We start from the raw sequence: 15,435 nt of genomic DNA on the forward strand, positions 1-15,435 counted from the left end.
CTCTCCATTATCTGGTCTGCAAACAACTCTCTGGAGATGCTTCCTGCTCCAGTCACTTCAATGGAGATTTTTTTTGTGTTGAGGGAAGTACTGATTGAGATAAGGAAAAGAGTCATTCCTGCAGTCTGAAGATAATTTAACTGACTTGTCCACATGACTATAGTATGGCTGGATTAACTTTGAAAATGGATTTTCCCTTTTGAGTGGATCATTGATTTCATAATCTTTATCAGAGAATCTAAGATTTGGAACAACTGCTCTTATCTTCCTACACATTTTTAAGAGCTTCTTTAGATGAGAGAGCAACGGGCTGAAGGCTCTTTATTTGTTACAGGGGAGTGAATAAGATTCACCAAGTTTGTCAACTTCAGTACTGGTATTCACCAAGTTTGTCAACTTCAATACTGATACCTTTTCCTTCATGCTGAACTAGTCCAAGGATGATGGGGAAAGTTTGCCCTCTTCCACGGATGACTTTGACTTCTGAAGAGCTGATGGATCACCAAAGCTCACCAAGAAACTCCTTTTAACTGCTTTTCCCTTTTTGGTCAAGTCACCCCCTTTTATTCAATCAAAATAGCATGTTGCAGAGAGGGATCTGGCTGACAGCCTAAGCATGTCACAGGTTGCATTGTGCAGGGGGAAAAAGAGAGAGTGCTACTTTGATGAAATTTAGCACCGTATTTAAATTTAGAGTTTATGGCGGTCTGGTCAGAGGCTGGTTAGAACTAGGAAAAAAGGTGTGTGAGAAAAAAATCTAAACAACGTGGGATCACTAATACCCTCAGCTTCTGAGCCTGCTGGGTGCTGGACAGTGGGAGGCGGAAGAGGGTCCAAGGCTTTCAACAGGGTTTAGGAACCAACCACCACTTGCCATGGGGATGGTGACAGCATCATAGGACCTCCTTCCTAACAGCTGAGATAAAGGCAGAAAAGTTATCAGTACTGATGGAGGAGCAGGTATTCACATGTGAGAATTAGCAACACAGATCTAAAAAGCAATTCTATCTTTTATCCTAGAAGGAAACTGCACATTTCATGCATGTAAGAGATGAAACTCTTTTAAAGAGTTCATAGTCCTGAAGTTTGGACTGCAGGGGTGTAAAATGCAGCATGCACTAGCATGCTGCACTGTAATTCCGCTTGGTGGTTTTCAGGCAATGCAATGTTTTCTAGTATTTATTTTATCAGAGTCCAGACAGGTTATTTTCAAGCAATAACTAAAGAAACTACCTTAGTATAAGTGCAAAATTTGACCCAGAATAAAATGTTTCTAGTACAAGATGGAATTCCTTCTGTACTTTTCTTTTTAAAAATAAACTTCAAGAATATTGCATGCTTGTACTTTTCTACTTTCCAGCATTTTGCTGACTTCACTGATTTTGCCAGTGCACAAACAGAAAAGAGAGGTTAGTTTGAAACTCTATTAGAAAGACAGAGGGGAGAAAAACTAATTGTTTGCCAAAAAGTGTATTTTTGAACTTCTGAAAGGGCAACACTTAATTTTAGAGATACAGGAAGAAAATTTAAAGAATCAAAAAAAAATACTTGCTCTTTTAGGCATATGAATATTTAGAAAGTGTAAAATCATGCAACAAAGAGTGGAAACAACTATAGCTAAGAAGTTTAATTATTCTGTAGAACAACAACATGTAAGTGTTACTTTTAGGCTCTATCAAGTTATACATATGTTGTATTCATAATGTGATTTGTTACCGTTTTATCCCTGAGTCGTTCTCCGTGGATAAGAAAATCAGCACAGCTGTTCTCTTCCTGATGAATGACTTTGAAGATCGTAACACAGCTTAGTCCACCTCCTCCAAGTGGTAACCATCCACCACTTGAGTCATCCCGGGTCATCACCACAGCTCGCACTCTTGCATAACTATTACTGAAAGAGATGCAACATGAACAAATTAGTTTTTCCGTAAACACAAAATGACTGAGCACCTAATCTTATTTGAAATACCAAGACCACCTTAATAAAAAATAAATGGCTGTTAAGTGCTTTCTAGTTCACAACTGAAAAGAGAGCAGATGCTACAATCTGGAAATCTGCCCAATATTAAAACTGACTTTTAACATGCTTTTATTTTAAATCTAACTTTAAAAAATTGTTTTGTATGCCTCTCCTTTTCCTTGGTCACTTTTGATATAATTTCTTGTAGTAAATATCTGGTGATCAGAGACATTAGGAAAGAAATCTTACCAGCCAACATTAGTCTTAGTAAAGACACAAATGGATTTAGAAACCATATATTTAATGGTCTAACTATATCTAGGAAGCATCAGCTTTTGACTGAAGACTAACTATAAAGTGAGTCAGGTTTCCACTATCAGTTGGACAGAAAAGTAAACAAATGAGAAAGGGCTTGATCCTGCTCCCACTGAAATCAGAGTAGGAACAGGCCCTAAGCTAGGAAACCTGTTTTTTTTTTCCAGTTTGCTTTACAAACTATATGTTTTCACCAGTTTCATAACTTATGTTTATAAGCAATAAATAAATAAATAAATAAATAATAAAAGTAGCGTGTATACTACAGGGTCCCATGAAAAAAGAAAATATTAACTGACAATAGATATTCCTGCTGATTGAACTATGCAATTGTTATGAACACCTAAAATTACCTCTTGTACCGAAGTGGCATTTTTAAGAGAGTACTAGACTTATTTTAGGACCATTTGCTCCCAACATCATCTTTTCTGTTTGATACATGATGAAATTTACTTACATTTTATATAGCTCTTTCGAAATACTGTAAAGCAGAGAAATGCTAAAAATTTTAATTTAAAAAAGCGTGCTATATTAATTCTTCAAAAGTCTGACAATTTGTTTTGTTTTTTGTTTTTTAAAAAATGGAAATGCTAGTTTATGACCTCCAATTTGCAACTTCTTGTGTTTAAAGGAATTAAAGAGAGCACATGGTTTATCCAGGAACTTGTGTGATTGTCCCATTTGCACAATCATTTATGCACTTTATAAAAAGCAATCCACTATTTTACAAGAAATGAGGACCATTTGTCTGGCTTACACTGGGTTTCAGAAATCAAGTTTGCATAGTTACGCCACCTGAATGATGTTATATGAACTATGAGAACTGAACTAGAAATTTACAAAAAGATATCTGTACAAGAGTACTATTTATAATCAAATGCATCTTTTTGGGATGTGGGAGAATGTTTTATTACACAAACAGTTAAATTTTAACACATTAAGAATTTCTGATATTCCATGCAGATCTTTTCAAACCTTTTAACACACCAAAAGTCATTGTTGGGCTTTCCTGCTTTAACTTGTAATTCAAATAAATAAAATAAGCATTATGATGTAAATATCTAATGATCAAATACATAAAGCTGTGCAAATGGGGCTGTACAAACTGGAAAATGAAACAAAAGTATACAAGATCATTTTAGCTTAGGGGTGACAAATGAAATACAAGTTGTTCACTGAACCTGTGTCTTTCATCGCTAAAAATTGGTAGCTCAAGTAAACATTTGAGGTCTGTGTAATGACACCGATGGGAGCCATTTTAGCACCATCATCAATTAGCAGCCTCTCCTTCACCAGGAACATCCCAAAAAGCATCAAAGCAGCACTGCCATGCACTCACTCATTCTTATATTCCCAGAAGCAGCCAGATGACCAAGTATGAGTCTCAAACTTAATTTTTCACAGTGCAGTATTACTGCGAGTCTAATCATTGGTCTCAGATCTAGATTAAGAGAATTTCAGTTGTAAAGACAAGATCTTAAAGTGTCTGCTTATACATTTAAAATCCATTTGCTTCAGACTTTCCCTGGTCACTGCTCCCCTGGCAGCAATATAAACTGCTCCTTTTGAAGGAAATCAAGGATATTAGGGCTTCCCTGTAAATAAGGGGGAAAAAAGTGTGCAATGCCACAATCTTGTCTGACAAAATATTACATTTCTGCTCTCTTTCCACCAGGCCAACTTCAAAATTTAATGTAAGGAAACTGTAGTTCACAAACCAGCAGAATGCAGTACCTTGAGGGGTTTCAGACTAAAGTTTAGTACTTTCCTTTATATGTTTACAGAAGTACTGCTACTTCCAATGTTACTAATTTGTACTTTTACTATATCCCCAAATACAATTTACAGATACAGAGAACTTCCCTTTGTCCAAAAGCTCTCCAAGTTACAGTAACACCATCTTCACATTTAACCTTATGCTTAATTGTACCATCTAATCAAGTATATTGAACTATGACAACATTCAAACCGTAGACATTTTGATCAACTACTGTGAAATCCATTTATACAACTGATAAAGGCCAATTAGTGCAAGATTCCAATATAAAAATTCCTAACACAAATAAAGATGGTACAGTACATTCACAACCCCTTCATACTAAAATGATGAAAACGTCTCATCCAAACATCAAAGGAATAAACTAGGGCTGTCAAATTATTTTTAAAAATTGTGATTAATCGCAGTTTTAATCGCACAGTTAAACAATAATAGAATACCAATGTAAATTCATTATAAATATTTTTGGATGTTTTTCTACATTTTCAAATATATTGATTTCAATTACGACACAATACAAAGTGTATAGTATTCACTTTACATTTATTTGTATTACAAATATTTACACTGTAATAAAGATAAACAAAAGAAATAGTATTTTTTTCAGTTTACCTCATACAAGTACTGAATTGCAATCACTTTACTGTGAAAGTACATTATGTGGGGAAGGGGGAGAGGGGGCAATTACAGATAGGACCCGGTAAATGAAAACGAACTTGTCTATCTTAGCGATTGGCTGTACAAGAAGTAGGATTAACTGGATTTGTAGGCACTAAAGTTTTACAGCGTTTTATTTTTGAGTACAGATTAAGTAACAAAAACAAATCTATATTTTTAAGTTGCACTGCAACAACCAAAAGGTTAATTTTTCAGCATCTTTTGCAAATACAGCAGAGATGGCTCTAACTTTCTGCCATTGGAGTTATTAGTCGCTAAAATCTTTAACACTTCACATGTTCATGTGCCCTAGAACTCAATCTACACTTGGGAATTTTAAGAACAAATTACTACTGCGTGCTACCACTGGCTTCTGTAGACAAGATTCCAAGATCTTTCAGAATTATCACCAAGTCAATTAAACCTGTGACATGACAATTAAACCTTTGACAGTCTTTAAAAAATGGAATAGTGGTAAACAGAACTGGAAGTCTCTACTTAATCTCACAAGAGCTATCACAAACAGCTGAAAAGGGGCAGCAGCTTTACCAAGTCTTTTCTAAAACTCCTTAGTGTGACCTTAGAGTCAAAGATCAGTTTACATCAATTATGAACATATAAATTACACCTACAAGAACTGGATGCCCTCAGTAAGAAAAAAAGAATGCAGTTACCTGAGAGAACACTGAGCTACAGTTTGTGAATTAAATAGAAAAGGTTATCCGAGAGTACAACTATACTCCCTTGGCACTAAATTAAAAGCTACTAGTTTCACAGAGTGGAACAGGTTTCCCTTTCAGATCTGTAACCTATCTGCTGTACACACATTAAACTGGAAACAAAATTTGTTTTAATACATCATATCAGAAATTTATAAAAAATGTCTTGAGTTCTGACTGGATAAAAGTTCAATGAAGTCTGACTGCAAAGTAGCATCCTTCATTAGTAGTACAAGATACTTCTGAAATTACATTTGAAACAAAAGATAGGGAGTAACTAGCATGTCAAATATAACTATTAGTGGGGCAACAACAATGCAGATATAAACCCTGAAATCCCAGCCTGATCAAACCTTATAAAAAAAGTTACCTACCTTTTGTAACTGTTGTTCTTAGAGATGTGTTGCTCATGTCCATTCCAAGTAGGTGTGTGTTCTAATCTTAAACACAAAAAAGAAGTTTACAAGAAGTGGAAGATTGGACAAATGACCAGGGATGAGTATAAAAATATTGCTCGAGCATGCAGGAGTTTGAAATCAGGAAGGCCAAATCACATCTGGAGTCGCAGCTAGCAAGAGATGTTAAGAATAACAAGAAGGGTTTCTTCAGGTATGTTGGCAGCAAGAAGAAAGTCAAGGAAAGTGTGAGCCCCTTACTGAATGAGGGAGGCAACCTAGTAACAGAGGATGTGGAAAAAGCTAAATGTACTCAATACTTTTTTTGCCTCCGTCTTCACGAACAAGATCAGCTCCCAGACTACTGCACTGGGCAGCACAGCATGGGGAGGAGGTGACCAGCCCTCTGTGGAGAAAGAAGTGGTTTGGGACTATTTAGAAAAGCTGGACGTGCACAAGTCCATAGGGCCGGATGCGTTGCATCCGAGAGTGCTAAAGGAGTTGGCAGATGTAATTGCAGAACCATTGTCCATTATCTTTGAAAACTCATGGCGATCCAGGGAAGTCCCGGATGACTGGAAAAAGGCTAATGTAGTGCCCATCATTAACAAAGGGAAGAAGGAGGATCCTGGGAACTACAGGCCACTCAGCCTCACCTCAGTCCCCGGAAAAATCATGGAGCAGGTCCTCAAGGAATCAATTCTGAAGCACTTAGAGGAGAGGAAAGTGATCAGGAACAGTCAGCATGGATTCACCAAGGGCAAGTCATGCCTGACTAATCTAATTGCCTTTTATGTTGAGATAACTGGCTCTGTGGATGAAGGGAAAGCAGTGGACGTGTTGTTCCTTGACTTTAGCAAAGCTTTTGACACGGTCTCCCACAGTATTCTTGTCAGCAAGTTGAAGAAGTATGGGCTGGATGAATGCACTATAAGGTGGGTAGAAAGTTGGCTGATTGTCGGGCTCAACGGGTAGTGATCAATAGCTCCATGTCTAGTTGGCAGCCAGTATCAAGCGGAGTGCCCCAAGGGTCGGTCCTGGGGCCGGTTTTGTTCAATATCTTCATTAATGATCTGGAGGATGGCATGGATTGCACCCTCAGCAAGTCTGCAGATGACACTAAACTGGGAGGAGTGGTAGATACGCTGGAGGGTAGGGATAGGATACAGAGGGACCTAGACAAATTGCAGGATTGGGCCAAAAGAAATCTGATGAGGTTCAATAAGGACAAGTACAGAGTCCTGCACTTCAGACGGAAGAATCTCATGCACCCCTACACACTAGGGACTAAATGGCTAGGCAGCAGTTCTGCAGAAAAGGACCTAGGGGTTACAGTGGACGAGAAGTTGGATATGAGTCAACAGTGTGCCCTTGTTACCAAGAAGGCCAATGGCATTTTGGGATGTGTAAGTAGGGGCATTGCCAGCAGATCGAGGGACGTGATCATTCCCCTCTATTTGACATTGGTGAGGCCTCATCTGGAGTCCTGTGTCCAGTTTTGGGCCCCACACTACAAGAAGGATGTGGAAAAATTGGAGAGAGTCCAGCAGAGGGCAACAAAAATGATTAGTGGACTGGAACACATGATTATGAGGAGAGGCTGAGGGAACTGGGATTGTTTAGTCTACGGAAGAGAAGAATGAGGGGGGATTTGATAGCTGCTTTCAACTACCTAAAGGATGGTTCCAAAGAGGATGGATCAAGACTGTTCTCAGTGGTAGCGGATGACAGGACAAGGAGTAATGGTCTCAAGTTGCAATGGGGGAGGTTTAGGTTGGATATTAGAAAAAAAACTTTTTCACTAAGAGGGTGGTGAAACACTGGAATGCGTTACCTAGGGAGGTGGTGGAATCTCCTTCCTTAGAAGTTAAGGTCAGGCTTGACAAACCCCTGTCTGGGATGATTTAATTGGGGATTGGTCCTGCTTTGAGCAGGGGGTTGGACTAGATGATCTCCTGAGGTCCCTTCCAACCCTGATATTCTATGATTCTATGCTATGTGCATGATCGTCGGAAGGTTTTTCCCTAGCGGTAACGGTTGGATCGGCTGTGGGGCCCGTGGAGTGGCGCCTTCATGGCCAGGTATATATGACCCACTCTTCCGTCTCCCTTATGTCGGAGTATCCGGCAAGAAGGAACTGATGGGTCTTAAAATGGAGAAGAGCAACACATGTCAAAACAACAGTTATGAAAGGTAGGGAACCATTTTTAATTCTTTGAGTGATTGCTCATGTCAATTCCAAGTAGGTGACTCCCAAGCAGTCCCAAGGGAGTCGGAGTTCACAGAATTGCAGATTGTAGCACAGCTCCACCAAATGCAGCATGGTCTCTAGCCTGCTGCATGATGGTGTAGTGCGACATAAAGATATGACGAGACGACCATGTTGCCTCCCTGCAGATGTCCTGAATGGGGCCCTGCACCAGAAAGGCTGCAGATGAAGCTTGAGTTTTCATGGAGTGCTCCATCAATGCTGGGGCTGGTATCTTTGCCAGGTTGTAGCACATCTTGATACAGGAAGTAATCCAAAAAGAGATTCGTTGAGGAATGAGACCGGCAGTCCTTTCATTCTCTCAGCAATGGTGAAGAAGAGTTGTGTTGACTTCCTGAACGGCTTTGTCCACTCAACGTAAAAAGCCAACGCCTGTCTAACGTTCAGGGAATGGAGCCTGCATTCCCTGTCATTAACATGTGACTTTGGGAAGAACGCTGGTAAAAAGTTGTTAGAGGTTCGAAAAGGGGCATCATGAGCCTTGAGAAGACCAGGTTAAGGACACAAGGGGAACCAGTTGCCACACCTGGGGGTACAGTCTGTCTAGCCCTTTAAGGAAGCATCCAACCACGGGGTTAGCGAATACCAACTGCCCACTGTGTGTGGGTGGAAGGGGGTAATAGCTGCCAGGTGCACCTGGATTGATGAGACTGCCAGCCCATGCTGCTTTAAGTAGAGTAAGTAGTCCAGTATAAAGGGGATTGAGGACTGCAGAGGAAGGGTGCCCTTCTGTGCAGACCAAATAGAGAACCTTTTCCATTTGGCTAGATAAGTGGCTTTCTACTGCCAAGAAGAACTTCCCTAACTGAATCAGAGCACTGGAGCTCTAATGGGTTTAGCCATGGATTTTCCATGTGGTGAGGTGGAGAGACTGCAGGTTGGGGTGCAGAAGGCAGCCGTGGTCCTGCGTGATAAGGTCTGAAAACAGGGGCAATGTCATGGGTGGTGTCCACCAAGAGGTTCAACGCCGGCACTATGAGAATCAGCAAAGCCTTGTCCTGCCGGACCTTGAGGAGGACCTTGTGGATTAGAGGCAACAGCAGGCATGCATACAGCAGGTGCCCCGTCCATGAGAGGATAAAGGCGTACATGATTGAGCCAGGGCTGTGATTCAGGAAAGAGCAGAACTTCTGGCACTTCCTGTTGCTTCGTGTTATGAGATCCCTACCTCAAGGAGATACTGCGGACGATGTCCTGTTGGAAAGGTTTGGAAAAATATACTCCCACACAGACTGACTGTGAATCGAGCCACCACAGGAGGGACTCGAGAGCCCGAGGAGAAAGCATGACCAGACTGTCCTGATGGTCCCGGTTTGATCTGTACGCTTAGGCCAGGCACGCCTGGAGGGGATGGAGCTGCAGCCTTGCATGCTACACCACATAAGTGCACAGTGCCATATGCCCGAGTAATTTTAGGCAGTTTCTAGATATCGTGGTGGGGAACCAGTGGAGACCTTTTATGATGGCGCTCATGGCAAGAAAACGAGACTCGGGCAGGAATGCCCTGGCCTGGGTGGAATCCAGGAGGGCCTCAATGAATTCTATTGTTTGAGTGGGAGCCAGAGTCGAATTTGCCATGTTGAAGAACATTGTAAGTACCAGGTTCACATGTTCCTCCACCTGGGCTTGAGACGGACCCTTGATGAGCCAGTTGTCTAGATACGGGAAGACTTGCACCTGACACTTTTGAAGGAAGGCTGCCGCGACCGCCATGCACTTGGTGAACACCTGAGGAACTGCTGATAGGGGAGGACTATAAATTGATAATACATGCTGCTGACCACAAACAGGAATTGTCTGTGGGAAGGGATTATGTAGATGTGGAAGTACATGGAAGTCCCTCAAGTTGAGGACAGTGTACCAATACCCAGATCCAGAGAGGGAATGATGAAGGCCAGGGAGACTATGCGGAACTTCAGTTTTTTCCATGAATTTGTTGAGGTTTCACAGGTCTAAAATGGGCCTGAGCCTGCCTTTGGCCTCGGGGACTAAGTAGTAGTGGGAGTAGAATCCCCTGCCCCTAAAATCCAGATGAACCTCTTTTACCACCCCCAGCTGTAGGAGCGTTTGCACCTCCTGCACTAGAAGTTGCTCGGGAGAAGTGTCCCTGAAGAGGGACAGGGAGGGTGGGCGGGTGGGAAGAGAATATTGCAGTTCTACTGTGCTCAGGACCCGAACGAACGATCTGAGGTTATTTGAGCCCAGGTACAGTAGAAATGAGATAGATGGTTCACAAGGGAGGGGAAGGATCCGGATATTGAACTGGCACTCTGTCCTCGGGCACACCTTCAAAAGTTTGGCTTTGAGCCTGAGGTCTGCTTAACTGAGCCCTTCCCTTGGCCGGAGGAGGACTGAGAAGTGCCTTCTTCTGCCCCACTTCCTACTGTAGTCCTGTATAGGTGGGACAGGGTAAAATCGTTAGGTGGTCTGGGGCTTAAATGCCTTTCTTTGTGGGGCTGGTGCGTGCAGCCCCAAAGACTTGAGGGTCACTCGCAATTCCTTAAGGCTATGCAGCCTTGAGTCTGTCTGTCTGTTCAGCAAAGAGGCTGGAGCAGTCGAAGTGCAGGTCCTGAATTGTGTTCTGGACCTCATGCGGGAGCCCCGAGACCAAGAGCTGCATCTCATAGTTATGACCGTGCCCATAGTGCAGGTGGCTGAGTCAGCTCAGTCCAGGGTTGCCTGAAGAGAGATCCTGACGACCTCCTTTCCCTCCTCCAGAACTGCTCTCAACTCCAAGCGGCAGTCAGCTGGGAGCAATTCTTGGAATCTGGCCAGAGAGCTCTAGGAATGATAAGCATAGAGGCTCAGGACTGCTTGCTGATCCACTGTGTGAAGCTGGACCCGCCCCGATGGAGTAGACTTTCCAACTGAAGAGGTCCAGCTTCTTAGCATCCCTGGATTTGGGGGTAGGCCCCAGTTGCCCCTGGAGCTCTTTGTGGTTCGTCACCTCCAACACCAGGGTCCCCAGAGGTGCTCATATCCCTTAGAAGGCACAAAGTATTCGCGTTCTGCACCCTTGGCTGTCGGCGGGATAGAGGTGGGTGTGTGCCTTGGTGGTATTCTGTATGGTTTTGATGAGGGGCAGAGCCACCCTCAAGGGCCCTTCAGGGCCAGTATATCTACCATGGGATCTGTATCCTCAGAGACCTCCTCTGCGTTCAGGTTCTGGGCCACCCTCCCGAGCACGTCTTGATGGGCCCTGGTGTCCATAGCAGGCAGAGTGGTGGAGGTCCCTGCTATCACCTAATCCGGGGAGGATGAGGATGACTCCCTCGGAGGCACGGGGTCTTCTTGCCCCTCTGGCTCACAGGGATCCCCTTGCGCCACCCAGTGCCACAGCCGCTTCAGTGAAGACATCTTCATCAGCCTGGCCTTATGCATCCTTACCCCAGGGAGGCTCCCAGGCTACAGATGTAGCTGATGGAGGGATTCGTGCCTCCGACTCCACTGACAGGGACCTGGAACCCGGACCCTGGACTTGGGTGTCCAGAAAGGCCACTGTGTCAGTCCCTGCCACTGCGGAGGCCAGGATATTACAGGCACTGGCTGCCCTTCATTTTGCCTAGGGAAGTGCCAGGAATGGTGCCGGCTCTGCCTGGAAGCATAGGAGTCCACCTTCGCCTCCAAGGAGAAGTCCGAATCTGACCAGGGCATTGCAGATGGAGACTGTGCCGGGGATCGGTGCTGTGGTGAATGCAATCGGCACTGCATCATAATGGGCTTGCCCCTATTCCAGATCAGCATTGGTGCCAACGATGTTGCTGGTGCACCTGCTGGTGGAGAGAGGAACTGCGCCATCGTGGCAATCAACTCCCTGGCCACCTCGAATGTAACCGGCGTGGAGGGAGCATCCAAGTCCTCCTCCAAATCTTCCTGCACCAGGGAGTCCACTGTGGCTGGACTCAACGGACCTCCCCCGAGAGGCCAGAGTCAACAGCGCCAGTCTAGGTGGACCCAACTGGGGATGCACCCAACTGGCACCTGCCTGCTCTGCTGCCAGCAGGGGAGAGCCCCGTCAGCTCTTTTTTTCTTGTGCGGCACCAGCGACTATGACCAGTGCCTCGCACTAGACCTGGTCCTTGGTGCCAAGGAATGGCGGTGCCATTGCCCTTTGGATGAGTCCTTCCTCGGTGCCGGGGCTTCCCGTACTGAGTCTGGTGCGCTGCACACTGAAGCACCTGGCGCCAGTTCAGCTGGGATTATAAACCACTGGAATATACTACTAAACATTAACAGTTCTTCCTTCTTCCATCAGCATTGCAAAAGTTTAAGAACCTACTCCCATGCAATTTCAGGGAAAGAAAAACACACCACCTTTCAGTTTTTACAGTATTCCAGTTTTGAAACTACCAGTGCCAATATTCTATTCTCACATTCAGCGTTGCTATGCTTTTATTTAACCTCATACAACTGTATATAAATTGGAAATGTAACTCAAAGAAATAGTGATCGCATCTGAAGTCACACTGTGAACCTATGGGTAGAGCAACTACCCTGTGCATATTATTAGAACTCACGCAAAATATTTTTCAGCATTTTAAAACTATAAAGTCACCTCCAAAAATTGGATCCACAACTGGAATTACTAACTGTAATGCATGTGACACTGGCTACCATCTAGGATTTCATTTATTTTTTTAGATAGGTAAATACTTCCCCCTAATTTGTTTCAATATTGCTAAAATTTCTATTTGTAAGTATGTAACTAAAATGTCTTAACAAAATTAACTTTTTGTAAATATAGCTAACATAGTACAAGATGAATTCCCATAAATCCATGGTCAGTATATTATGGCAAAGATAGTTGTTATATTGGCTAAGCAGTCAATTTGTCAGGGAAAAGTCAATTTGTGCAATGGAGTGTCTAACAGATTGATGCATTTTCACAATGTTGGAAGAGGGGAGAAAAGAAACTTATATTATAAAAGTCTATGTGCCAACTACAGGACCACTATACTATAAAAGGACACTATACTATAACAAAAACCCCTCCGCCATGCTCTACGTTGGCATCTCAGAGTGAGCTCTTCCTGGATCCACACTCCCTACCTCAGGTTGGTGCTTTGTAAGCCTATTTTAAGTTTTTTGTTTGTTTTTTTTGTTGGGGGAGAGGGCAATATAAAATGCTTTTGTTTGCTCTTTGGGAGAGATTGCAAGAGCTATTCTTCTGCCACTTACAGTACCTGATATCCAAACAGGAGAGCACTTTATGCTTGCAAAGAGACAGGGCACGGGAGCCTTTATGTATATATAATTAGAAACAAGATAAAAATGTGTGATTACATAAAAGGTATCGTACTAAACACCAAAATAAAGTCAGACAAATCTACCGTTTAGGTTAGGTGAATATCTGTACTTATAACAGGGTGCTAGTCCTTTGGGCACCTGTGTGGAATGGGATGTTTGCTTTAGGTATGTAGCCCTTTGAAAATGGCGTTTTGGGAGTAGCAGCCTCCAGATGGAGGACATGACTAAATCCTAAGAGAGATGCCGCTTACACCAGCAAATAGACTGTCAGAATAGCTGTATCTTCCCAAAGGCTTTTGCTGTCCCTAGCTATGTTGGTTACTGATGTGATTTCCTATTTCCCTCTCTCCCCCGCCCCGGATACACATTCCTAACTGACAAAGCTATGCTGGCAAAATTTTTAAGTGTAAACATAGCCTGAGAAGAGTCATGTGACTGCAGGATGAAAGCAAGACCACTGCTATAGAAGAGGCAGCCTACTCTCAAGTAAGGGAGAGACCAGAGTCTTGGCAAGACCTGGAGAAGTGGGGCTCTGGACAGCAACCACGCCTAGGAAATGGAGTCCACCAGCCAGACCAGATCCAAGAATTCTTAGAGGGAGTACAGAAGGAAACCCAAGGAAGGGTAAGAATAAAGGGCCTAAGAGGAAGGCCAGGTGATAAGAAAAGGAAATACCTCCAAATGCTGCTGATGGACAAGGCTGAAATGGATGACTACTTCATTATTTAGGGTCTTGGGGTTGGAGAGCCCCACACCTTGGGGCAGAAAGGACTCAGACACTGTTTTCATCTTGCAAAGCCAGGAGAACTGTTTATTGTATTGTGACTTAATAAATCAGACACCAAGAAAGGAGATTTTACTCCAGAACGCATTGAGAGAGAGTTCTGAGGCATGAATGACTACTTATTCCATTCCCAGAACCCAGACAGTGTAATATACTTATGTTTTCTTGAATTTTATTAATAATGATTCCTTGAAAGCCAACTGAACAAGATCACTAGACCTAGGTTTTCCTTATTTAAAAATGTAGATTTAATATTATGACCATAAAAATGCTTTAGTGCTCTTCTGCTCCCAACCTCCCACTTGACATATTAGAAGCCCTCACAGTATGCCCTACAACAAAACACTGTTAGGTCCATAATAAATGGACAATTGGTAAGAAACTGATCTGAATTCAAGAGATGATTATAGAAAGCAACTAGGCATTTAAGAAACATGAAAAATATTTTTACAGTGTCCTTTTAGTAAACACTATTCCTTATTCAGGTGTGTGAGCGAGAGAGAGAAGGAAGATGGTTTTAACAGTTATCATTACTTTTCCCCCACAAGGTGTGTTTAAAATGGTAACCATTCAGAAGGTTTAATCACTAGAACATACTCAGAAGCCACCTCCAGCAAGAGAGTAAAAAACCCCAAAACAAATAAAATAAAAGCTAAAGCTCCTCATTTAGGACACAGTAGTAACTACAAGGGCAAAATGTACTACAAAGCCAAGTATTTATGTTTGAAGCAAAGAGTCTTTTTCTGTTTATGATGCTTCTAATGTCCTCTGAGAATTTGTTCACTCTCCTGTGCCCAATTCAAAGCCTTCCTAAAACCCACTTCGCATTATGAAGCCTGGAAGTAGAGGAGAATGTACGTAACCAGTATTCCCAACTCTCAAAATTTTATTGCCGCTCCACCAACTTTTGGGTGTTTTTTTTAACCTCACGAAAAGACGAAAGGCTGCCCACTCACAAATTTTTCATTCTTCAAACTAGCCACCATCTTCCATTACTATCAATGGGGCTAAAGCCAGCACTATGGCCGCCATTTCTTTACAGTCTATCTGCATATGGAAGTGATGTTGTCCTTAATAAAACCGACTGCCACCTCCCACTGTTTTCAATGAGATTGAAGCCATGCCCACAGGCAAAATGATTCCACTCTGGTTCAAAGGGCTAGACAAAAAACAGGGTATGTGGGGAGCAGCACAGACACTGTGAAGGTGGATATGGAGAGTGAGGGCGAGCAGGCAACTGAAGGGAGCCAGAGGTGGATTTAGTGATTGCAGAGTGTGGGGAGTGCTGTCCTGTCTCAGGCAATGTGTGAGC

At 42.9% G+C, this 15,435-nt stretch overlaps 1 protein-coding gene across 1 annotated transcript in view; it reads right to left on the reverse strand.

Annotated features, from left to right (window-relative positions):
* Positions 1 to 15,435, reverse strand: part of SPRED1 (sprouty related EVH1 domain containing 1) — a 122,233-nt gene that overhangs the window by 57,941 nt on the left and 48,857 nt on the right. Inside the window, exon 2 of the mRNA XM_084629929.1 lies at positions 1,717 to 1,891. Within this exon, the coding sequence (XP_084486055.1) occupies positions 1,717 to 1,891 (175 nt within the window). The remainder of the gene's footprint in view (positions 1 to 1,716; positions 1,892 to 15,435) is intronic.

This window comes from Lepidochelys olivacea, assembly GCF_965140295.1.
Source record: "Lepidochelys olivacea isolate rLepOli2 genome assembly, chromosome: 6".
In the NCBI taxonomy this organism is placed as follows: domain Eukaryota; kingdom Metazoa; phylum Chordata; order Testudines; family Cheloniidae; genus Lepidochelys; species Lepidochelys olivacea.